This window comes from Vigna unguiculata, chromosome 1 (assembly GCF_037176805.1).
Source record: "Vigna unguiculata cultivar grain cowpea cultivar isolate G323 ecotype 2 chromosome 1, ASM3717680v1, whole genome shotgun sequence".
Taxonomy (NCBI): domain Eukaryota; kingdom Viridiplantae; phylum Streptophyta; class Magnoliopsida; order Fabales; family Fabaceae; genus Vigna; species Vigna unguiculata.
The window spans coordinates 38959139-38983822 of record NC_140792.1 but is presented as its reverse complement, the minus strand read 5'-3'; the positions used below and the strand labels follow the sequence as shown (position 1 = coordinate 38983822).

The window sequence follows — 24684 nt, the reverse complement described above, 5'->3', positions numbered from 1 at the left end:
TTATTTTTAAAACTAAAAAACATAGTTTATGACAGTGAATTTTGTAGTGTTTATATAAACAAGGCATAAGTTTTGACACTTAGCCCGTGTAATAAAAAAAGATATATGATGTGAATTATATGTAATCCAAAGCGGACAGAAGAAAGCATCTAATATACATAGCAAATGCCAAGACCGGAATCTATATGAGGAACTGTGTGAGAACGTGCTATTCACACACACTCTTCTTCTTATATCTGCCTCTCACTTCTTCCTCTGTTAACATTCTTAAACAACAACCACCATTCCTTATTTTTCTCTCACTCCAAACTCATAAAATTCACAAATGGTCGCAAATTCCTTTAGGTTCAACAAGACTTCACCACTATGTGCCACTCATTGGAACCCCACCAAACGTAAACTACAACACCCTTCTGTGGTTGCAATGCTCAGAAGACCTTCAGACACCATTACAGAACAAACAACAAAAACTAATGCCTACAAAGATAACCTCTTTGATCGTTTAGCAATAAACCATCTTTCCAAAAACGTTCAAGAAGCCACAGGTGCATACCCTTTTGCCACTTTGTTGTAGTTTCTTTGAAGGAGAGAATTTTGTAGAGCTTTTGATTCCTCTGCAGGACTTAGTAACAACAAGAGCGGGTACGAAAGCTTGGTTGAAGCAGCTACTGTGGCTAAACAAAAATTTGACCCTATTCAGCAGCAAGAGGTTATCATTCAAGCACTGGACAGAGCCTTTCCCAGGCCAATACTTTCATTCGTGAGTTCGTTACTCGTTGTTTCATTGTATTGGAATTTTTTTATTTCAGTCATTTGATCTTCCTGTCTTTGTCTTGTGTCTGTCACCACAACTCCATCCTTTTTTTTTTTTTCTGTAATGGAGAAAGTTGTGATTACATTTTAATTTGACCTCTATTTTTTTGAAACCACTAAATATGATTTAGTTATGTGATTTGTTAAAATTAGTAGTGTCTTGGTTAGGAAAGTTAATGATCACACTATGTTTAGTGAATCTGACAATAAAGGCACAGTTGCTATGTAGAAGCTGCCTTTGTTTTCAGTTTATGCTATTTTTGTGACAAATGGGTTATTCATGTTATGTTTTCTGCCATGCTTTTTGATTTGAATTGTTGAGCATTGTGATTTTGAACAATGAATACGTTGTTTGTTGTAGATAAAGAGAGTGGTACCACCAGCATCTAAATTTTCAAGGGAATATTTTGCCGTTTTCACCACTTTGTTCTTTGCCTGGTTAGTCGGTCCTTGCAAGGTAAACAATTCAGACTCTAGTTTTTATTTTTTCTGGGTTAACAATTCACATTTTACTTTACTACAATAATACTATAACTTTTAATTTTTAACATCATTTTTTAGGATTTTATTTAAGTTATTTATACTGTTTGACATATTTTTGCTTTAATGTTAAGTCAAATATTATTATGAAACGTATTTAAAATGTCAAATAAACTTGGGTTAAATATGTTTTTGGTTCCTTAACTTTCACTTAATTTTGGAATTAGTCCATTTCAAAATTTTGGACTAATTTAGTCATTCATTTTTCGAAATATGTGAATTTAGTCTTCTTAATCAAATTTTGTTAAGTTTATTTGACATTTCAAGCGCGTTTCATAATAGTATTTGACTTAACATTAAAGCAAAAATGTGTCAACTAGTATAAACATATCAAATACAATTATGAAATGTGTACGAAACATCAAATAATTCTAACAAAATTTAATTAAAATGACTAAATTTACGTATTTCGAAATATTAAGGACTAAATTTGTCTAAAATTTCGAAATGAACTAATTCCAAAATTCACTTAAGTTAAAGGATCAAAAACATATTTAACCCAATAAACTTAACAAAATTTAATTAAAATTTGTATTTCGAAAGATGAAGGACCAATTAGTCTAAAATTTCGAAATGAACTAATTTTAAAATTTACTAAAAGTTAAGGACAAAAAACATATTTAATCCTATAGTTTTTTATTATTTTTTATCATATTGGTAATTTTATTTTCCTTTTTTTATATTTCTCCTTGTTATAAAATATATGTCATGAATATGAAATATGATTACTTTTATTGAAAAGTTATTCTTTTACACTGTTTGAAACACTGTCAAACTAGTTTTTATGATTAATTCACCACGATCATTTACATTAGTGTTATATTTCAGTTTCATTAGCAGCCATAGAAAATCGATATATATATATATATATATATATATTATTGTAGGAGTTATTATAGTTATAATTAGATGTCATTTTTTTTCTTTTGGACTAATCTATTCCATATCACTTGCTATAATTAATGACCGTAATTTGTTTCTATTTAATCCTAACTCATTAAAAGGAGTTTGGATTAATATTTAAGGAAAACAAGTCACGATTTATAACTCTTTTAGAAGTACTTTCTACTAAATAGATTTATAAAAATATATTTAACTCAAATTTAGTTAAAATATTTTAAACTATTTTGGTGGTCAAAAGTAATTTAATTTTGATCTAAAGAATATTTTTCATTTGAAATTTATGATAATAATTTCAACAAGGTTCAAAAGATCTCCACCCTAACACTGAGGAGATTAAATCCAACTCAATCTTTACTTTACTCTCATCTAAAATAGTTTCAATTCATCCTCCATTAAAGTTTCAACTTATATGTATCTTTAATGTAATTTCAATCAAAGTATTTTAAACTTTGTTCTTCACCGAATTATCTTGAATTCAACATCGATCAAAGTAAGTTTTTTAATTTAGTTATCATAACTTCAATTTAGGTTGATCTTATTTAATTGTTTTATGCTCAACCTCAACTCTAATATTTTTGATTCGATCATATTTAGAGTAATTTCAAACTGACTTCAACCATAATATCTTCAACTCAATCACAATTAAAATAATTTTTTCTTCATCATACCTAAAATATTTTCACCTTTGCCTAGTTAGAATATCTTAACATTAATGTCACTTGTAAATCTTCTTTTAAAGATGGATTTGAAGGAAAAAAGAGATGAAAGTGTGAGATTGATTGAATTAAAAAAATATATATGAGAAATGAAAAAAACAATTGTCAAATTTACAAGTGTTGTGATTTGGTTTAATAGATTAAAAAATATTTCAATTGATAAATTTATAAAATTATAATTTTATTCTAATGTTTAAAATGTAATTTAAAATAAAATATTATTAGTGTAAGTTATGTTAAAATAAAATTTGAGTTATTATTTAAAATAAAAAAAGTAATTGATGAAATTATATTAAATAAAATGGAATTATTATTATTACTAAATACATACATTTTATTTTATTAATTATTTATTGTTGTTTATTTTATATAATAATAAAATATATTTATAAATATTTAATTATTATCTTACATTTTAATTTAAAAATATATAATAAAATTAATTTAAAATTTTAGTAATTAGATTTAATTTTTTAAACAGCGTTTCCCTTCAAATTGAAGGCATCTTGAACGCATTTATTTTCTCGCAAACTTTCCATGCATTGAAACAAATGCACAATTTATTCAAACTCAATCAAGGTATTTTCAACTCAATCTTAATCTATTCACCTTAATCTAAGATATCCTAAACTTAATATTGATAATAATTCTTCATTCAATCTTGATTATAATATTTTTAATGTGATCTTGATTAAAATTTTAACTTTTATTTATGATTTTAGTAGCAGAAATTTCAGGTAAATTATGTTTTGGTCCTCCAAATTTAAAGAGGTTCAGTCTCTTTAATTAAAAAAGTGATTTTAATCTTTGAAAATTAAATTTAAAGGACTAAAAATAGATTTTTTTTTTTACTTTTTCAAATTTCGATGTTCTTTTTTTTAATCGTGAGTAAAATATTTTTTCTTTTAAATTTATGATATCAAAACCATATCTATCCTAAATTTCAAAGATAGTAATTAAGCTAATTTTTAAATTTAAGACACATGGACTAATCCAAACTCACACAATAATCATTCGTATTTTCATCCTATGAGTTTTTCAAGATGGATTAAGTCGGGTTATTTGTAAATATATATCTTACGATAAAATGCATCTTAAATATATAAATCATATTCTATATTTATAGCTAACAATTTAAATTTATAACTTTATTTTGACTATTAGCATTTAAATTATCGAAATTTAGTTTAGATCCAAGGATAAAAGAGATAGGGATAAAAAGGACGATACTTGAGATGATTTAAGATAACTTTTATTGGTAATTTCATGAAAAGTAAATGAAATGAATCTTAAAAAAGAAGAAAATAAAACATTGATGAAGTGAAAGTTAAGTGTATTTTCTATTTAAAGTGTTTCTCGTTCTATCTATGAATAGTATTTCAATGGTTTAATTAAATTTTAAATATCTTAAAAATTTTAATTATTTTTAATTATTTTTTTATTAAAAAAATTGTTCATGTTTAATAATTTTTATTTAAGTATTTTACTATTAACAGAATGATCTATTTATTATTTATTATTTTTTGTTTTCAATTCGGTGATCGATCACTCTTTAATCTCCATCAACTTATTGGTCAATATAAAAAATTAATTAAAAATTATTGGTGAAGGAAATAAACAAATCGATCAACAAATTGAAAAATGTTAAAGGAATAAACGGATGAATAACTGAGTTAGAGATGAGAAAACAATCGACCAACATGATACTTAAACAAAAGTAAAATATATTTCAAGCACTCAATAAATCTAATTTTTAATAAAATATTAATTAAAAACACAAAAATTTATAAATCACTTAAAATTTAATTTAATTAAGTTTATTTTAATTTATAATATGTAAACACATTAACCCTGACATCTATATAACATTTATTGTATATTAATTTATCACTCCCTTCTATATTGTTTACCGATTACTCACATTTATAGTATATATCTTTAGTATATCACTCTCTTCTGTTATTGTTTATGTTGCTCGAAAATACTAAAATACATTGTGATATAAATGTGAAATGAGAATAAGAAGGAATGTATATAAAATAATCTAATATTAGTTGTTAAGTAAACTTCTTCATTTCATATATTCCCACACATTATTTCGTATTTTAAAGTTATGTAACATTTATTTATTTTCACTATAAGATACTTTTTTATAGTTTTTAGACGTAAATTGATTATACTAAATGAGAGTATGATCATTTTATTTAAAAAGTTCACATTACTTTGAATGTATGTGGGTTGGTTATTCTTCTTACCGACACCCGAACTTTCTTTCTCTTGTACGTGGTTGATGCACTTTAAGTACTATAATTTGACTTCTAATTAGAAAATAATTTCAAAATAATCAAATTCAAAACTAGATGGGTTTTAATTAGATATTATATATTTTTTGTTTTTATTTATATTAACACAAATATCATATATTTGATTTTTTTTTATTATTATCAAATATTTTATTTGATTAGGTTTTACTTTTTTTTTATATAATCAAATATTGTACTCTATATAATAAATCAGTAAGAAAATTCTCTTTAAACTGTTTTCACTAAACATTTTTTTACACAGTTTTGTACGCATTCATTCTTTTCATGACTTATACATATTAATATTAAACTTTAGTCGATAAGAATGAAACTTTTAATCGAATCTTCAGTTCATAGCTACGATTTGGTTTCTCTTTCAAAGAAGAGTGTCTCCTATGAAAACTTTTTTATTCAAAAATAAAATTGCAAAACCTTATTAAAAAACTTAAAATAAAAAGCATAAAGTTGTAGTTTGAGTTAATTACATATGATAAAATTCTTAGTGCATGGTTTGACTCTAATATGGAATTGGATTTGATAATATGATGTGATCTAAAAATAAAAATTAATGTATAGATGATAAATAACCTACTTGACCTGTGCAGACATCCTTTCACTTTCCGACAACGATTTAACAATAATTTTTACGGATTAAAACTCATTAATCTCACCCTTCATAGGTGAGAGAATCGAAAGTCAACGGCAGAAGTGAAAAAAATGTAGTCTACATCCCAAAATGCAGGTTAGGTTCTTTTTTTAATCTTAAAAAGTTAGTTTTTTCGATTTGTTTTTGTGTTTTATTTTGATTCATATGATGTTCATCTTTAACAGAAAATGGTCCCCCAATTCACCCACCTTCACCACATTTTGGCGACGCACAATCTTCTAATAATTATGATTCACCTTCTCTCCAACACTCTATTCTCTATTCCCATCATCATTATCATCGTCACCATCAATTTTTTTTTTCAATACCAAAATCATTATTATTATATGGAGAATACTAACCGGTCCTAACTATCAAATTAGATTCTTCTTTTTTGAAATGTTAATATTACAAATGCATTTATATTGATTTATATTCCAATTAAACTCAATCATTTGCATCATAAAATCTTATTTATCTATTTCTAATTAGTATTTATTGAACACTTGTTATGTAATATCTTTTATTATATCATTTTATGATTTATTCAGCAAGATAACCAAACATATGTTCTTTTTCTTTGCTTCTCTACTTGTCTCTCAAAACAATTTAAACAAAATTTATGTAGGTTTTTAGAGGAGACGAATTGTGTAGGCATGTGTATCAATCTTTGCAAAATGCCATCTCAAACTTTTATAAAGAACTCTCTGGGAATGTCACTCAACATGGTACCCAGTAAGTATGTTCAACCATATCTTCATGGACATATCTCTGTTTTTCAGACACAATATATTTCTGTTATTATTATTCGAGTTTTAATCCTTTCTGGATTTAATCTCTCTCACTAACAATTTAGAGAAATAAAATTAATTTGATAAATTTAAAAAGAATGATAAAAAAGTTGTGAGTTGAATTTTCTCCGTTAAAAAAATTATAAACTATGATTTGTCGATAAAAAAAATCGAGTTTTGATCAGTTTACTATAGGTTGTCATATTTAATTGTATTTGACTTATACTCAATTTAAAAGAGATTACAATGTGATTGAATCTACCAAAGTACAGTTATAGTCAATCCTTAAATAATACTTAATTGAGTTATATTATATCCTAAAGTATGTAACATTTTTCTTTTAAAATTGTTTATCATGAGTTCATGATGTTAGCAAGATGTAAGAAATGAAGAAACCAAATGTGTACAGTAGCATAGTGTATATATATATATATATATAAAAGGTTATCTCTTTTTGGTAAGTTCTGCAGAAAGATATGAAGAAAAGAAATAAATAAATTTCAGAAGCAACTAAGGATCATGGTCTCTATATAAGTCCACTAGTATTAGGGTTATAATCATGATTTCAATATAGGACCCATGCACACACCACTAAGATACAAAATTGCAAATAAACCCATCCAAACTCATTTGAGAATTTTGAGAAATCCAAATGTATATACATGACTTTAATTGTTATACACCAGTAGTATTAGAAATTCAAGTGAGTTCAAGGATAAGAATACAAGAGTTGAATATAAAGTTAATGATACTTTAACTCATTTTTTTTGACCCATTTTTAATCCACTACTTCAATTATTATTAGATCATCACATTACATCACTAAAAAAAATCAAAATAGATGATCTATTGATAATTGAAGTAATAAGTTAAAAATTAATCAAAATATATGAGTTAAAATATCATTATCCTATATTATAAAAACAGTTCCACAGGGCATAGTCTATTATTTCCATACCTAAGTACTTTTTTCTATGAAACAGTTGAATTGAATCTAAAACCGTATAATAACAGTGAGTAATGACTTTAGTGTTCATTGGTAGTGTTATTTTCCATGAATAACATTGATTCTGATACCAAAATTATTGAAATGGTATAATGATGGTGGAGTAACATAAATTAATGATAGTAATTTGTGCTAATGTGAATTTGAGTTGGTGAAATGTACAGGACCTCGTATTGGAGAAGGGGAATTCCTGTGATAAAATGATTAATTAAATCCCACTAACACAACTCCTAATAATAATAATGGATTGTTTTATTTATGTATTGATATGCAGATTTTGATGACATGAGTTGTGAGATGATATTTGGAGAGGATCCTCCAGCATCAACTGATGATCCAGCACTGAAGCAACCATGCTATAAACTATGTAATTATTTCATTGCAAGATTCACCACATTCATTTTGGTCTACCAAGTGTCACCATGAAATAAAATATTTCAGAACTGCCAAAAGTCAAATCTACATTACAAAAAGTATAATTAACTAATTAACATTCTATTTTCATATATCATGCAGGCAAGGCATATAAAAATCATGGGACCAACTGCCTCAGTTAATGCAGAGGGTATGGAAGACGGAAAAAGGATATAATATTTTAAATCACAACTTCATTCTCATGCCACCACTATTGTTTGCATGAACATTTTTTTCTCCTCTGCTGATATTTGACTTCAGTACTACTTATTAATTCAAAAAGTAATGATTTCTAATTCTTTGGCCGGGTAAAATTTTATCATATGAGCAAATTTTTTTTAAAGCTAATATGTTAAAAATTAATATGAACTATTAGTAACGATTATACTTAATATGAATTATTAGTAACGATTGTAGTTGAGAATTGAAATATAAGTTTAAGTTTTACGTTAAATAGATATAAAATAATTAAATATCTTATAAAAAAGAAAAGTCATTAACTATTTTAAATATTTAGGTTGAAAGTAGTGTTGAATCTCTTATTTACATGACTTCCACTCATGTCTTCCCGATAAAATCGTCTCATTTACAATTTGTTAAACTAATAGTGATCTTTGGAAATATTTTTGGCATGTGATGGGTGATAAAAGAAGACTGGATCAGGATGTTAACAAACAAGTATCATCTGATAAATATTTATGTAAAGATTTGTTGTGTTTTAAAATAAGCATTACATAGTTTTTTTATAGATTCTTAACTGATCCTTCAACTACATACATTAAATATAACTATTATTGAACCACAATAAATATAATTGTCGATCTAATCTTAAAATATTTTTTCAACTATTCACATTTAAATTTATCCACGATATGAATGTGAGATGATGAATGAACATTGTATATGTTGTTTGAATTGAAAGGAAAATGAAATAGTTTCCTTTTTTGGGAAGTAGTGGTTTGACTGAAGATTTTGTTGTGGGGTTTCAGGTGAACATGGATGGAACAAGAGTGTCTCCCACATTCACATTGTCTGTGTGCTGCCAAAGCTCAGACTCATCAGCCATAGTTTCTCTCATTAAGAAAACAACCAAGTGCTCCACCGCACCTCCAACCAATCATTTGCAAGTAGATTTCCATCATTTTACTACTTTCAAATTAATCTTCTTTCTTCTGCATTTCGAATATATAAAGAAAACCACCATAATGTTTTTGTCCTTTCCCTAGCTACTATATGTAGTATTGGAACAAAATTTTCGTGTGATTAAAGTTTTTTTTTTTAATTTAAATAAAGTATAAATTGAAATAATAATAATAATAAAGAAAACTTTGATTAATATTATTGATAACAAAATTTAATGAAGTGATTATTCTCACATCTACATTTAAGGAAGTGTTCATTTAATTCAAACAACTTGAACCAGATTTTTCAATTGTGATATATTATACAATAAAAATCTTATAATTTGATCATTTTCCTTTAATGATTCTAGAGCAATCTTTCAAACTAAGATGAATTTTGCAAAGATATCCTTTACAGAACTTTCTTCCTCACTATAATGTTCTCTAAATTTAAAATGTATGAAAATGTGTTTTTTTCATAATTTTTTTTTGAAGTAACTGAACAAGATAGTTAATTATTAATAAAGATAATTAATTAATTTGTTCGTTCATCCAACAAAAAAAACATTTCAAGATAGTTTTATTAGTTGATTATAACTTGATTTAATCAATTGTACCCGGAGATAATTGACTGTATTTCAACTTAATCAATTATATCATAAACATATGAAACTAGATTTGGAAAGTGTAATTGATTATTTCACAATATATCTTTGAAAAAATTCTCTGAAAAGAGCTAATCAATTTCTTTTTACCATAATCAATTATTTTGGGAGCTTGTTTAAAAACACTAATTTAAATTCATATGATCAATATATATTTAACCTAATAGATTGTTTTGTTTATAAAATAGTTTTTCTGCTTAAAATCATGATAGAAGACAATTCAAACTTAATAATTTTACACTATAATAATCCATGGAGAGAGAGAGAGAGAGAGAGAGAGAGAGAGACAGAAAACATAAACATATGCAATTTGGACATTGTTAAAAACTGCACAACCTTTTAACTTTTACACTTTGAAGTAACAAGATTTAAGAAGATATAGATAAGTAATAAAATATGAGATGCGTGAATGAAGTGGAGTTGATGATGAGAATTTGAGTAGAAAAATGTACAGTGGATATGAATGGGTTGCATCAGAGTGATGTAATTGGGAAGTATGGGAAATTAGACATGTGGGATGTGGAGGTTGCAGAGTCTAAGTAGTAAGTGGAGGTATCTGCTTACAGTACCTCCAATTTATTACCAATCATCAACTCATCCATGCAGTCAACAAAAGTGAAATTAACACCATAAAATGTATATTTTTTATTCACCTTTTTCGATAATGGTGGATTAATAGCAGTCATAATTAAAAATACAACACGTGACCATACGATCAATGGTGGTATGGAGCAAATTAAACTGCAAATTTATTAGGACCACTCACTCATATATCTATTTTCTAATCGGTAGATTATAGATAATTAGTCACATAGTTAATTAAACCATAACTTATTTCAATAAATTTTTCTTGAATTTTTTAAGCAGAAAAGAAAAAAAAATCAAAATAACATTTCAGAAGTTAAAATTAAAATCAATTTGTATACTTCAATTTTGATAGATGTTCTTTCTACATATGATATATTATTTATTTTAAGCCTTGAAAAAGGTTTATTCCTTTTACTTTGATAATCTTTTGTGTTTATCCAAAAGTATACCCAAATATAATCAATATAGTTATTCTCTAAAGTTCATGGAAATTAGAAAAAAAGACGTCATAACCCATATGTTTGATCCACTCGTTTTTATTTTTCGCTATTGACTCAAGCATCATAATATTTATTCGATTCCTCCTCCAAGTCGACCACACTAACACCAACGTCAACATCAACTATTCCTGAAAAATAAAAACCACCCAAACCCATTAATTTTACCCTCATCATTTACCCCATATCTCATCCATAGCTCCATGACGCAATCGTATATTCGTACATCAGCCACAACAAAACTCTATTATCTACAGTGAACCACTATGGAGGTTGCCATCTAACTGATCTAAGTTTGCACTCACCATACAGTTCCCAACCCCATCTCAACATACAGAAAAAACCCCGTGACCCACATTTGCAACGCAACAATTTGCACTTCAAAGCACACATGATTAGGAACGATTAAGGTTATAATGACAGATTTGGACAAAAGTTGAAAAGAATGACTACAATTTTAATAGAGGTTTAAAGAGGGGGCTTCGATCGACAAAAACTGAGGTATATATATACCACACCCACACTTCGCATGTAATAAATTTCTATACGATTTATTACTTAATATATTTTTTGAATTAAATGTATGATGAATTCATATGAACATTGCTTCGAAATAAAATACATATGTTGGTTTAAAAAATAAATGAAAAAAAGGCCTTTTCTCTTTATTTTGGGTAGGATGAAATTCAAAAAAAAAATGATGTTAACAAAATATTATGAACACAATGACTCAAGGCGCATCATTCACGTTTTGACACCGATAACCTTTGTTGAACTAACATATGCTCGTTTTTAAGCTAATGCACAATACTAATTCCTTGAATTCAGGATCAATATCAGAACTTCAGTGAGGACATGGGAAATAAGCAGAGCCATAAAATGCCCAACATAACTCATTCGGGGACTCGTAAGAGAATCAAAGTACAGCAATTTAAGGTCGCCCCTGCTGGTAAGACTTGAGAGTTGGTATTGAGTCAGCGTAATACTTACCTTACTGCAGAATCAGGACTAGCATCTCCATAAGAAACTAAACCCTTCTGACCGGAAGAAGATCTGGACCTAGACCTGCTACGAGATAGGGAAGTCCTTTTATCATATCGTTTTGGTGGTGTAGCATCAGGGGATCTGGACCGAGATGAGCCACTGCTCCTAGAATTGGACTTTGACCTCCCCCTTCTGTCTGCCAATCGTTCATCACTTCTTGGACCAAGTCGGGATTTTAATCTGTCACTTATTGGAGGCCGCCTGTCTTCAGGACTAACACTACGTCTTGGGCTCCGACTCCGGTCACGGTCTCTAAAACGCCCACGCACTGGACTGCGAGAGATGCTCCTACTGACACTTCTCCTGCTTTGGTATCTAAAACCATGAGGATAACATATTAAGCTCATGTATGCATTTTCTTTGTGTATTTTGTCTTACTCTTCTATGAGAAAAAAAACACAATGTGATATGCACATGATTTCGCGATATCCATAATTTAGGGATCATTTGCTTGATTTTTTTTTAATAAAAATATTTAAGTGATCAAATTTCATAGTAATTATGTTTGTCTTTCCACAAAGGGAAAACCTAAAAGAAATTACTGTTACGGTATTTTTCTTATATTAAAAATAGTAGCTTACTAAAAATATAACAAAAACTGCATTGTAAAGAATTTACTTTTTAAATAAAAACTTCAAACAAATGGACCCTTATTTGTATTAGAACATAACAACATAAGCATGCACAGAGAAATGCAGTTTAATTCGAGAAAATTTATATTACATGTTAAAAAATTTTAGTAATATATAATTAAGAAAATGCTAAACTTATGCAACGAACGGGAAGCATCATGGTCTAACTACATACAAGAGTCAAACAAAATCAAACGAGGAAGAACCTTGGACGATTTCTGCCCCCAGGTGGGCTTCGATAACGTCGTGGTGGAGAGCGCTCAGAATAACTTCTGTAGCTTGTGTTTCTTCAAGCAAACATATAACAAGTAAGAACAATGTCCAACATTTTATTAAATAATCCAGTTAAATAAAATAGTATAGACAATTAGACATACCTATCAAAGTTCCTTCTTATATTTCTATCACCATACCTATATGCACGCGGTGATCGCTCAGGAGATGGAGTACGATATCTGCGTGCAAAGGCATAACGCTCAGTAAAGCCACGTCCTTTTTTAATACGCCTAGGCGTGCCATTTGGTGAAGGGCTTTTTGAAAAGCCCTGACCATGTTTAGGGGCAGCAGGTTCAGATGCCTTTTGACCAGAACTAGCCAGCAACAAAGCACGTCCCTGGTTTAGCTCACCAGAATCCCTGGTAGGACTTCTCCCAGTTCTTGCACTTCTGGATATAATACGCAAACTTCTCATGATGGAGTTGAAATTTATTGAAGCAAAATTTACATGACATGAATAACAATTAGCTGCTAAGAAAGCAAGAGGCAAAACCTATTGTCATTTGAATCCTCTGAATTAGCATGTTGCTTAGCAGGTTCACTAAATTCAGCTTTAGTATCATGCCCATTATTCACAAATGCCCCATTTTCTGGAGACAATTCACCTTCTTCATGTGATTGCTTGTCCACAGTTCTTCTAACCTCGGTATCCGTTGTTTGCTCTGGAATAATTTGATCTTGCCGAGGAAGGCTAGAAGATTGCTTTTCTGTGTCTGTAGCAAGGGCAGCTATAAGCTTAGATGGCAACATAGAGAATTTGTTGAGGGAAAAAAGAAGAGAAGAGATGGCACAGGACATATAAAAAAAATTTAAATAAATAGCATACCTTGATTTCTTTGTGCTTTATTGTCAACATGTCTTTTACGAATTGAGGAGCGACGATCAGTTTTCTCATCACCAGAACTACTGCTGCTGCTACCACTAGAGCTATCACTTGAATCATCTAACTGCCGAAAAATGGAAGGTAAAATCACTTAAAGATTACTGGAGGATTACTACAAGCGATAAAAGTGGGGGAGCATGTGAAAAGAAGCTATAATCAGACCGCCTAGATTTGTGCTTTGATCTTCTACTTCGACTGTGCCTGCTTCTCTTGCTCTGCTTTCGTCCAAATTTCCTCTTCTTCCCATGCCTGCGCTTATTTTTCCTCTTCTGGTGTTTCCCATAACTAGAAGAACTAGAATCAGAATCAGATGAATCTGATTCAGAATCAGAAGCTGAATCTGACTCAGAATCTGAGGAATAACTATCACTATCAGATGTTGAGTATCTTTTCCTTTTTTTCCTCGTGTCTTTGGAAGATTTTTTTCTTTTCCCCCTTGACTTTTTGTCAGAAGACTCGGAACTATCATCAGAAGTAAGGGTTTTCCCTGATTTTCTCCTTTTCCCTAAAACACGAAGCAGTTCATGTATTATAAGCATCATTTAGCAGGAGACTGAAGCAACAAGTTTATAGTATATATTCATCAATATATATTTCCTATATCAAGTACCTTTTTCCTTCTCAACAGTATGCTGAGTTTTTGTTTCAGTTGCAGGAACTTCACCGCAATCAACAATTTTAACTGTCTGGGTAGGTTTACCGTCAGATGTTCCTGCCAGCTCAATTTTCTTCAGAACATCCAATCCATTGACAACTTTTCCAAAAACAACATGTTTCCTGCATTAGCAAGTGAAAGACCATAGTAAAAAACCTCACCAATATTTCAACAAAGCATAGATTACGGACATTACAAACTTAAATATTTTGAGCAAATGAAAACAAAGACTCTAGACACCAACAGCAATCAAAAGAAACTGAGAAATAAAAGTAAAACTAACAAGGGCCATCATCAAGGAAAAAGAAACGCACACAAAACAGCAGCAGCAAAAAGATTAAAAACTGAAGCAAGTCAAACTAGTACTATGAAAACATTCAAAGATTGTATACCCATCAAGATGTGGTTGGCGCTTGAATGTAATAAAAAACTGAGATCCATTTGTATTAGGACCACTATTAGCCATAGAAAGAAAACCAGGTCCATCATGTCTTAGTTTGAAATTTTCATCTGCAAGGCAGGAGTAGTTGGTGGTATAGTCAAATGATTAATAACGAAAAACATTGAAGTATGCATAAACCTTTTTGCTTCTTTTATCCTTGAATGTAGAATAAATAAAACCCTCCTATTATAAAAAGGTAAACTTACCTGCAAATTTTCCACCATATATACTTTCCCCACCGGTGCCTGTAATGCAGTCAAGGGTTGTTCCTTAAAATTCCTTGTACAAGATATTAGATCGAAAAGAGAACAACATTATATAGGTAAATAACAGAACAAAAGACATACCATTACCCCTTGAAAAATCACCACCCTGTTTGGACACAAGAAATGAAGTTGGTGAATTATCACGTTTTCAAACAAATGAACTTTTAAAAATAAGTTCGGATAAATAAGGAACAAAGAAAGGGCAAACTTCAAAACATTCTTTAGGTACCCTCACCTTGCCTCCGCAAAAGTTTACTAACAGAGTTTACCATTTCAAATGTTTAATTGGCTAACTTTCCATTTAGACATAGAACCCACATGCAACATAAAAAAGCTTCTATATAGTTATCAGTTAGCTCATGCCAATCATGGATATAGAAGGTGAGTCTTCAGGAAACTGTAAGGCAGCTACAGCCTTGTGACCTGGAGACTGTGAGTTCAAATTCTGGAAGCAACCTCTCCACTTATAGGGAGTGGTAAGGCTATGTACACCTACCATCCCCAAAATCCCACTAGGAGGGAGCCTCGTATGCTGGGTCACCCTTTGTGACAAGACAATTGTGAATAATAAAGTAAACATGAAGCCAACTTACTTGAGCCATGAAACCTCTAATTATACGATGAAAGCTTGTTCCCTTATAATGCAAAGGTTTCCCAGTTGATTCTCCAATGCCCTTCTCACCTACAAACAAAAGCTGAGTTACAGCAAAAGTAGAGTAAAAAGTTTAAAGCACCAATGAGTATGAAAAGCATACTATCATCAGAAACAAATTTTAATATTCCAGTGGTTTTTTGAGAAAAAAGTTTGGCACCATCTTGTCTATAGATTAACTATCATTTCACATTACTAATAGGCTAGAATATATTTGTATCAACAGCAAGATGTGCCACCATAAATTACAAGTGACAGGTAATCTCACCCACATAGACTAGAAAACTTTATATCCAACTATACAAGTTGCCAAAGAAGCAACAAGAAAAGGTTCTACGAAGATATCATAAAAAATTTGACATATTTGGTCTTTTGCCTCGAGTTTTTTACAGATAAAGCTTAAAATGAGTAGGCAATATTGTTCAATATTTATGTGCAACTGTGAACAAAAGAAGCGAATAAAGTACTAAAACAAGCCTATCTTCTGTTTTATACTCGTATCAGACATTACCTTTATAAATTATACCTAATGCAGTATACACCATTCATACAAATTAGCATTATTTGCTTCATGTAAGTTAACCAACAGAACAACTATAAATTTAAGTCAGGGTCGGGTGATAAGAATTTAACCGACACTTCTATTTCATATTCACACTAATATTTTCAAGTTCAGGGCTCCTCTCCCGGCCCCAAACATGCAAGGGGGAGGAACAGGGATCTATATGTAAAATAGAATCATGCTCATAAGTTGAGAAGCATAATGGTAGATATCACTACGTAGACCAACACTTTTCTTGGTCAACAAGAAGCTCCACAGTCTCACAATACCCAATACATTCACAAAAAAATGCATGCCCCACAAGCACAGCCAAACTATTAAGAAAATGAGAATGATGGAAAAACATAGAAAGACGCCTATTTGAATTTAAAGATACCTGTACAGAGCGCCCGAAAATTCTCGGCTGTCTTTGGAACAATATTATCAAAAAGCTGCACACAATTCAAAAAGAGTTTATTCATACCAACCTAAGATGTTGAGGCCACGTCAGATATACTTACAAACAAGAAAACTGTATAAAAAGACTCTTGCTTACCTGAATAACAATTCTTTCCACGGGGTCCGCATCAATTGACACATCAAAAAATACACGAAGATTCTTTTCCAGACCCATCACCGGGCTCAGAAGATGCTTCAGACGTAGAGAAGAGGTTTAAAACTATCAGAAATCAGCAGCAATGTTCCAGGCGAGAGTCATAAAGAGCATTCGATGCCAGCGATCCCCTTAAAAAGAGAGACAAAGTTGTACATTTAAACACACTGAATTTTCAAGGTGACACGCTGAAAACAAGTTTCAAAATGAAAAACTATAGTCTCACTAACCAGTTGTTTATAGTCATAGCTACATGTCCACTAAAAACCAGCCCCTTTTTATATACTAGGAACTTAAGCTTCCAAATATCAGTTTACTCACATGCAATGCAACAAAACCCTAAACCCTAAGTATACATTTCAACGCGTAACTAGACTCGAGTTCCCGGAAGTGCAATTTAGAAAAAATTGAATCAGAACATTCGTCGGAAATGGCATTTTACACCTAGAGTGGAGGAAATGAGTATCCAATCAAAGAGTGGAAAAATCATAAAAGCAAAGGCAAAAGTGGAAGAGACTAGCAAGTTTTGAGGGTTAAGAATTTTACACTTGTTCAAACTGTTCTTGCTTACGCGGACACAGAAGAAATGGAAGTGTGAGAGAGAGATGAATGAACTCACCTTGAACCTTGAAGGCATGAATGAATGGAGGCGACGGTTCTGTCTCACGGACTATAATCAAGAAAGGTTCTTCCTCAGCTTGAGAAACTGTGAGAGCAAGCGCATTCTTATTGGGCCGTGTCGAACAATATTTGGGCTGTCCATACTTCCTCGAGGCCGTTCTTCCCGTACCTCCATAACTTTCTTCCTGCAACAAATATAAAAGCAATTTCCCATTTTGCATTTTCTGGATTGAACAATTTCAAAAACTTTTTTTCACTTTTGAATTATATAAACTAAAAGTTAAAAATAGTTTTCAAACTGTACGATTAAAAGACATTTTTTCGCTTAAAAAGGACTTTTGAGTTACACACTTTAGAGATCTTACATTAAAAGAATCTCTATAACATATTTCTTGCAAACACACTATTACATGCAGAACACTTATTTATTTCACAAGAGAGTCATGGAATAAATTTTACAGGTATAGGTTTTAAACATTCTAATATATTGAATTTAAATTGATTTCATTTTCAACTATTTCATTTTTTAAATGTTTTGTTTAGATAGGACAACTTAATATGTAGTAAAATTATTTTTTTTATAAAATATTCCAATTATCACAAAATCTAAAAACCAAAATATTAAATAATTGTTGAAATTAAAAACAAATATTGATAATTTTTGTAGTTGATATTCATTGACGTTACTTTTTGTCAAAGTTCTTTGATATTCTTTCACTTTATATTTGCAAAAAGAAAATCTAAATTTAGATCATATTATTAAAGGCAAGTAATATAGCAAGTCCAAATAGTATGAATTAAAGTCAAGTAAAGTAGTTATGAGTCTAAGTTGAGTCAAGTCGTTATTAATTTAACCTAAGCCAAGTAAGTTTGGGATCTCAATCAAACTGAGATATCCCATAGCTAAGTTAAGTCAAGTTGAATTGGATCCAAGTTAAGCCAAATTAATATGGGTCCAAGTTTAAAATATGTAATAAATATGTGGGCTTGATCGACACAACAAGTTTAAAAATTTTAAATAAATTCATTCTTAATTTATCTCATAATAATTTTTAATTATTTTTAATTAATCGTGAAAAACATGAGTTTGGCCGATATAAGCATTTTTAATTTTATAAAAAATAAATAACACGTGATATGACATTTGCTACGTAGGATAAACTTTGACGTTGTTAGAAAAATAGGAATTAAAGTCAATATTTTTAAAAGTACACGAACCAAACGATATCAAAATTTCGATCATAGACCATTTTCACTTTTACATAATACTTTAGGGCCAAAAATGCATTTTACCACAAATGTTTTAAGCAACATTACAAGCCTATGGTATGGAAAGAAATTGCGTGTGTGGTTGAGGGAGTTCGACAATTTCAATAAATTGAAATACCTAGTAATTCAATTTCTTGCTATTGAATTAACTTTATTTCTTAAATAATTAGTTTGGATGAAGTAATTGGAATATATTATATTCTAATTTTATTTTTGGATAAAAATAATTTTATTTTTATCTTATGGTGAACTCAACTCTATTTTTGAATTTAATTCAAGTTAGCTCAACTTTAATTCGATATGACTCGTCTTGATTTTTTTTTCAAGTCGACTCGAGCCAATTCAATCTCGATTGGTTCGACCTGGACCGATTCGAATTGATTTGACCTCGCACAAATTGAATTGATTCAACCTCAACTAATCTGAATTGAATCTGCTTGAGTTCACTATACTACTCAACCTTCAAATAGGGCAAGTTGGTTTAAACCTTATGTCTAGGACAACTTGACTCACCCTTCAGTCCGGGCCAGTCTGGCTCGACCTTTGTCCTGGACGACTTGACTTGACGTACCTGGGTTGGCCTGGCTCGACCTTCGTCTTAGATCAACCTGGCTTGACCTTCATCTTGGGCTTGTCCAACTCAACCTTCATCCCAACTTAACCTTCGTCCCAAGTAGGCTCAAATCAACTCGTCTCAACTTTCTACCCGACTTAACTTGACTTTTGGACATATGAATTTTGAATGTTTTAACCAATGAGGAATTTCACAACTTGAAGAATTTCAATTTCATTATTTATTGAGTGAATTTCAAATTGCACTATTTTAGTTATTTGAAATATCTCCTTAAAAATTCTCAATTTTTTTTGCTTTTAATTTCCTCATCCAAACAAGTCATTTTTCTTGAAAGAATTTCAAATTATTTAAATAAATGAATTAATGTATTAAATTATCTTATCCAAACACACAATTAAATTATGTTTAATCGAAATTTCAATATATTTTTAAAGAAATTTTTATTTAATATAAAAAAGTGTTGTGATATTTAATAACATGTTTATATATTAAAAAACAACTCTCGTAATATTTTATAAAAAACGATCAGAACTTTTGTAGAAAACAATATGATACATTTATTTGAGAGTTTAGAATACTAAAGCAAAAACATTATTTAAAATAATACGAATTTAATAGTTTATTTATCTATTACATTTCGTATTGTTTTTATCTATAAATAAATGTCACCCATACAGAATAATTTCACCACATACTCATTAAAACTTTTCTTACATCGGAGCTATGGCCACACTAGTGTTATTTTTTCAAATTTCAAATGACTATTTTTACTTGGGATAGTTTCTGTGCTTTATTATTCCAAGGTATTACTCTCAATAGCCAATGATATCATTACCTGTGACATAACATATCCTAACATTAAAAAATCATAAATATATTAACTGTTGATATATTGATCAATGACCTTTAATTCATGGAAGTAGGTAATGATTAAGAAATTAAAATGATTTTTTCATTAAAATCACATGAAAACACATTTGAAATTATAATAATTTATTAATTAAAAGGCAGTAACTTGCTTACACATAAATTACAACCATTATTGACATGAAATAACCATTTTAAAAATTTATTAGCGTATGTACAGGTGCATCGATGAGGTCTACGCATTTTTAATTTTTTATAAATTATTTAAATTCAAAAAATAATAAATGAAAAGGTAAAAAAAAATGTGTGCGTAGTTATAGATATATGGGTTAAATATATTTTTCGTCATTCAAATTTTAATGAAATTTGGAATTAGTCTCTCTCAAAATTTTTGACAAAGTTAGTATTTCATTTTTAAAAAATGCGTGAATTTAGTTCTTTTAACAAAAAATTGTTAAATTTATTTGACGTTTCAAACGCATCTCATGATAGTATTTGAATTGTTTACATTGTTTGACACATTTTCGCTTCAATGTTTACTCAAATATTCTTATAAAATGCATTTAAAATGTCAAATCGACTTAACAAAATTTGGTAAGAATGACTAAATTCACGCATTTTTAGAGATGAAAGACTAGATTGATATAAAGTTTCGAAGATGGACTAATTCCAAAATTGACTGAAACTTGAGAGACCAAAAACATATTTAACCCTAGATATATCAATAAATAAAATAAATGTTAGTTATTGAAATAAAAAAAACTATAAATAATAGTGTAAATAATTTTTTTATTATGAATAATTATTTTAACTTGAAAATATATTTACTTAAAAAAATAATTATTTTATATGAATATTTAAATTTAAAAATAATAAGTAAGAAGATAAAAAATAGAAAAACAAGTAGTTTATAGGCAGAGTATAATAATGTTAAAAGCGTTGTACTTACAGTATCATCTAATAAAGTATTGACACCCATTTATTTTAATTTTTCCATGATGTTAATTAGTTATTTTAGTTTCTTTTTTGTCATATACTGACAATAAATTAATATTGAAGAGCAGGAACTTAGGAGGTTGAACTATTCTAGACCACACAAAAACACAACAAACGACTAAGTTAATTTGGCATTATTCTTCTGGAAATCACGAGCCGAGTCAAAGATTATCGAACATTCAACACGCGTATTCACAAAAATGCTTGTATTTGGTTGAAATCAGATTCTCCATGCGAAGCCATAAACTTTTCTGTCTCATTATTTGTATTAAGTTTCCGTGACAACACTAGTTTAACACATGCGCAGTCGCATAAACTATTACTTTTTCATAAATTGTAGGCTAATACTTAACCGGGGAAGAACTTTGAAGTCGCGTTTTCATTGACTCTATGAATCAAATAATTAAGATCAAACACAAAGTCTGACTTGAAAATTTCCCTAATAAAGAAAAGTAGCCCTTTTAGTTTGAATTGCAAATTCAACTTTGATCTTTGACTATTTGAAAAAACTGGCTACTTCACATGACACATCTATATATATGTAAGAATGATTATGCAGGTTCAATTCAATCAAAGATAACCGTGCAACAACACATTACTCATTCAGATTTTTTTTCCCACTACAGTTAGTTGATACTGCATAACAAGTAATGGCTGGTGTACTGACAGATGATCAAATAGCTGAATTCCAAGAAGCCTTTTGCCTCATTGACAAGGATTGTGATGGTGTGTTCTTTTTGCATCTTGATGATTTTTCATCGTTTGTTTTTCCATTTTGATGTGAAAATGTTGAACCTTTTGGTGGTGTATATAGGATTCATTAGCGTGGACGAATTGACAGCCATTTTCCGATCAATAGTAGGGAACCCAACAAAAGAAGAAATCGAAGACATGATCAGTGAGGTGGATCTTGATGGGAATGGAAGTATAGATTTTGAGGAGTTCTTGAATATTATGAGTAGAAAACTTAAGGTGAGAGATAGATAAACATAAACATAAACATATATCAGATAAAGAGTGATTAAATTTTGGTCTTTGAGGCTAACGATCACAACACTATTTGTAGGAAACTTTATCTGAAGAGCTGAAAGAAGCCTTCAAAGTGTTTGATAGAGATCAAGATGGATACATATCCGCCATTGAGGTAAAGAATTAAAGGTTTTGTTATTCATGGTTTTGATTTGTGCTCATTTATTCAATAATTGTTTTGTTAATTTGGTTTGTTGTGATGTTTTTCAGCTAAGGCATGTGATGATGAATTTGGGAGAGAGACTGACGGATGAAGAGGCAGAACAAATGATTAGAGAGGCAGATTTGGATGGGGATGGACAAGTTAGCTTTGATGAATTTGCAAGGATTATGATGCTCAAATGATTTCATTTGTAAAAACTTTTTTATTTGTTTCTTTGTACAATGACTAATGTTGTAAAAGGTTCAATATGAATTTGGATTTTCTTTTGAATTTTTTTTGTGTTGTTCTTCTATCGTGTCTTCATAATACACTGATTATCATTAATTTTGACATTTTAAAATATATTAAAAAAATATTTAAAATATCAACATAGTATATTTTTAAGTATTAAATATGTTTTTGGTCCCTCAAGTTTAAGTGAATTTTGGAATTAGTCTCTCATCAAAACTTATACCAATTTAGTCCTTCATCTTTCAAAATGCGTGAATTTAGTCCTTTTAACCAAATTTTGTTAAGTTTATCTGACGTTTCAAGCACATTTCATGATAGTATTTAAGTTAACATTGAAGAAAAAATGTGTCAAATAGTGTAAATAATTTAAATACTATCATGAAATGCACTTGAAACGTTAGATAAACTTAACAAAATTTGGTTAAAAGGACTAAATTCACACATTTTGAAAAATGAATGACTAAATTGGTTAAAAGTTTTGATGAGAACTAATTCCAAATTTCGCTGAAATTTGAGGAACCAAAAACATATTTAACCCTATTTTTAATACTCAACAGAGGACGACGCCAAACAAATCAGTAGAAAATCTAGATTCGGTTCAATGCAGTTTTACATTAATTTAAAGGTACAATGGTTCAATATGCTTTATATTGACTTAAGAGACACTTAACTGAATGAACCTGCCATGCAAATAGTTTTATCTCACTCTAAAAGTGCTCAAATGTTTTTTTGATAGAAAATGATTTGTAAATATGTTTCCATTTAACATTATGATTCGAATTTGTAATAAATGTATATACTTTTGTATATGCAGATTTTATTTATATTACAATCCATGAGGTTATCTTTAATTATTTATATACGAATTCGATTTTGAAATAAAACGAAATAATAAATTTAAAGAGGCATAGAGTTTAGTATTTTTTAAAGAAAATCGTAAAAGATTCATTAAAAGTATTTCTAAAATCTTAAATTACAAATAGTTATTATAGTTTGATATAAGGGTTTGAAAAGAATAATGAGGATAGATGATAAACTATTATTTACTGAAATTAAATATATAATTTAAGAAATGATATAAGCTTTACATACAAATAATTAAAAAAAAAAAAATCAATACTTACTTGTATGCAAAACTCATAACACATAAGTTTAACATTTTGTAATGAGAATTAACTAGTGACAAAAAAGTAAATGATAATCTAGTTCTTTTAAGAAGAGTTATGATTTAGTCACGGAATATAAAAGAATGTTCCAATTTATAAAATATAACGGTCAATTTGGTTATTATAACTTAGGTATTATGTTTGGTTAAGGAAACAATTAGTTTGTGGAAACATGAAATCAGAAAACTATTTAACTTTGAAAAGATAACATTATAAGTAAATACAATGTTTTTTGTAAACAAAATTTTTATTAAAATTTGCATCAAACAATTCTTCTAAGAAGATGTGTGAATATTAATTTTCAATATTAAAATTAAAATTAAAATTAAAATTTAAGTGACAGTAACAGATGTGACAATAAGTTTTAGGCAGAAACATGCAAAATGTTTTCATGAACTAAAAATAAAATAATTTTATAATATATATAAAAGTGGAGATTCAGCTTACAGAATTGTTTTATAGAATTAAATTAAATAAAAATTCATTTGGGAGAGAGGAACATTCTTCTCTAAAAGGTTTAACCTAAAAGAGACATAAAAAATGTTTTACTCAAAAAGAGACAAGAAATATTGATCGATAATGTCAGGTGCTTTCATTCGCATTATATTATGCTTCATAATTTTAATAGTCACAACACTATTTTATGATATTTAGATATCTATTTTTATTTTTTTCTTTTAAATATTCCGAGTTTGAATTTTTGTATTGATGCCAAACATCCACATATAATTTAGGCTTAAATACATTTTTTTACTCATTTT

The 24684-nt window shown here is 29.2% G+C and overlaps 3 protein-coding genes across 3 annotated transcripts; 2 read left to right on the top strand and 1 right to left on the bottom strand.

The window, feature by feature from the left end:
* Nucleotides 1–206: 206 nt before the first annotated feature.
* Nucleotides 207–9349, top strand: D27 (beta-carotene isomerase D27-like protein). Its single transcript, XM_028065397.2, has 8 exons — nt 207–545; nt 621–760; nt 1175–1270; nt 5956–6017; nt 6550–6656; nt 7993–8085; nt 8235–8283; nt 9122–9349. Exons 1-7 carry the CDS (start codon nt 326–328, stop codon nt 8273–8275), a joined length of 759 nt encoding a protein of 252 aa, XP_027921198.2. The 5' UTR covers nt 207–325; the 3' UTR covers nt 8276–8283; nt 9122–9349.
* Nucleotides 9350–11746: 2397 nt separating this feature from the next.
* On the bottom strand, nt 11747–17725 carry LOC114185788 (peptidyl-prolyl cis-trans isomerase CYP63). Its single transcript, XM_085672668.1, has 14 exons — nt 17627–17725; nt 16951–17138; nt 16792–16846; nt 15795–15883; nt 15283–15307; nt 15142–15180; nt 14886–15003; nt 14449–14615; nt 13990–14343; nt 13782–13898; nt 13449–13668; nt 13057–13344; nt 12886–12966; nt 11747–12362 (listed from the first exon to the last, which is right to left on the bottom strand). The coding sequence occupies exons 2-14, from the start codon at nt 17026–17028 to the stop codon at nt 11990–11992; spliced, it is 2004 nt and encodes a 667-aa protein (XP_085528794.1). The 5' UTR covers nt 17029–17138; nt 17627–17725; the 3' UTR covers nt 11747–11989.
* Nucleotides 17726–21888: 4163 nt separating this feature from the next.
* Nucleotides 21889–22796, top strand: LOC114194969 (uncharacterized). Its single transcript, XM_028085371.2, has 4 exons — nt 21889–22060; nt 22149–22306; nt 22401–22478; nt 22574–22796. Exons 1-4 carry the CDS (start codon nt 21985–21987, stop codon nt 22706–22708), a joined length of 447 nt encoding a protein of 148 aa, XP_027941172.1. The 5' UTR covers nt 21889–21984; the 3' UTR covers nt 22709–22796.
* The last annotated feature ends 1888 nt before the right edge of the window (nt 22797–24684 follow it).

Excerpts from the sequence above, each read along its gene's own strand:
- LOC114194969 (XM_028085371.2), top strand. The coding sequence starts at position 21,985 with ATGGCTGGTGTACTGACAGATGATCAAATAGCTGAATTCCAAGAAGCC. Across the intron at positions 22,061-22,148 it reads CATTGACAAGGATTGTGATG|GATTCATTAGCGTGGACGAA; the intron begins GTGTGTTCTTTT and ends TGGTGTATATAG. Across the intron at positions 22,479-22,573 it reads GATACATATCCGCCATTGAG|CTAAGGCATGTGATGATGAA; the intron begins GTAAAGAATTAA and ends GATGTTTTTCAG.
- D27 (XM_028065397.2), top strand. The coding sequence starts at position 326 with ATGGTCGCAAATTCCTTTAGGTTCAACAAGACTTCACCACTATGTGCC. Across the intron at positions 1,271-5,955 it reads GGTTAGTCGGTCCTTGCAAG|GTGAGAGAATCGAAAGTCAA; the intron begins GTAAACAATTCA and ends CACCCTTCATAG. Across the intron at positions 6,018-6,549 it reads GTCTACATCCCAAAATGCAG|GTTTTTAGAGGAGACGAATT; the intron begins GTTAGGTTCTTT and ends AAATTTATGTAG.
- LOC114185788 (XM_085672668.1), bottom strand. The coding sequence starts at position 17,028 with ATGGGTCTGGAAAAGAATCTTCGTGTATTTTTTGATGTGTCAATTGAT. Across the intron at positions 15,884-16,791 it reads TTTTCGGGCGCTCTGTACAG|GTGAGAAGGGCATTGGAGAA; the intron begins GTATCTTTAAAT and ends TTTTGTTTGTAG. Across the intron at positions 13,345-13,448 it reads GAGGATTCAAATGACAATAG|AAGTGCAAGAACTGGGAGAA; the intron begins GTTTTGCCTCTT and ends TATTATATCCAG.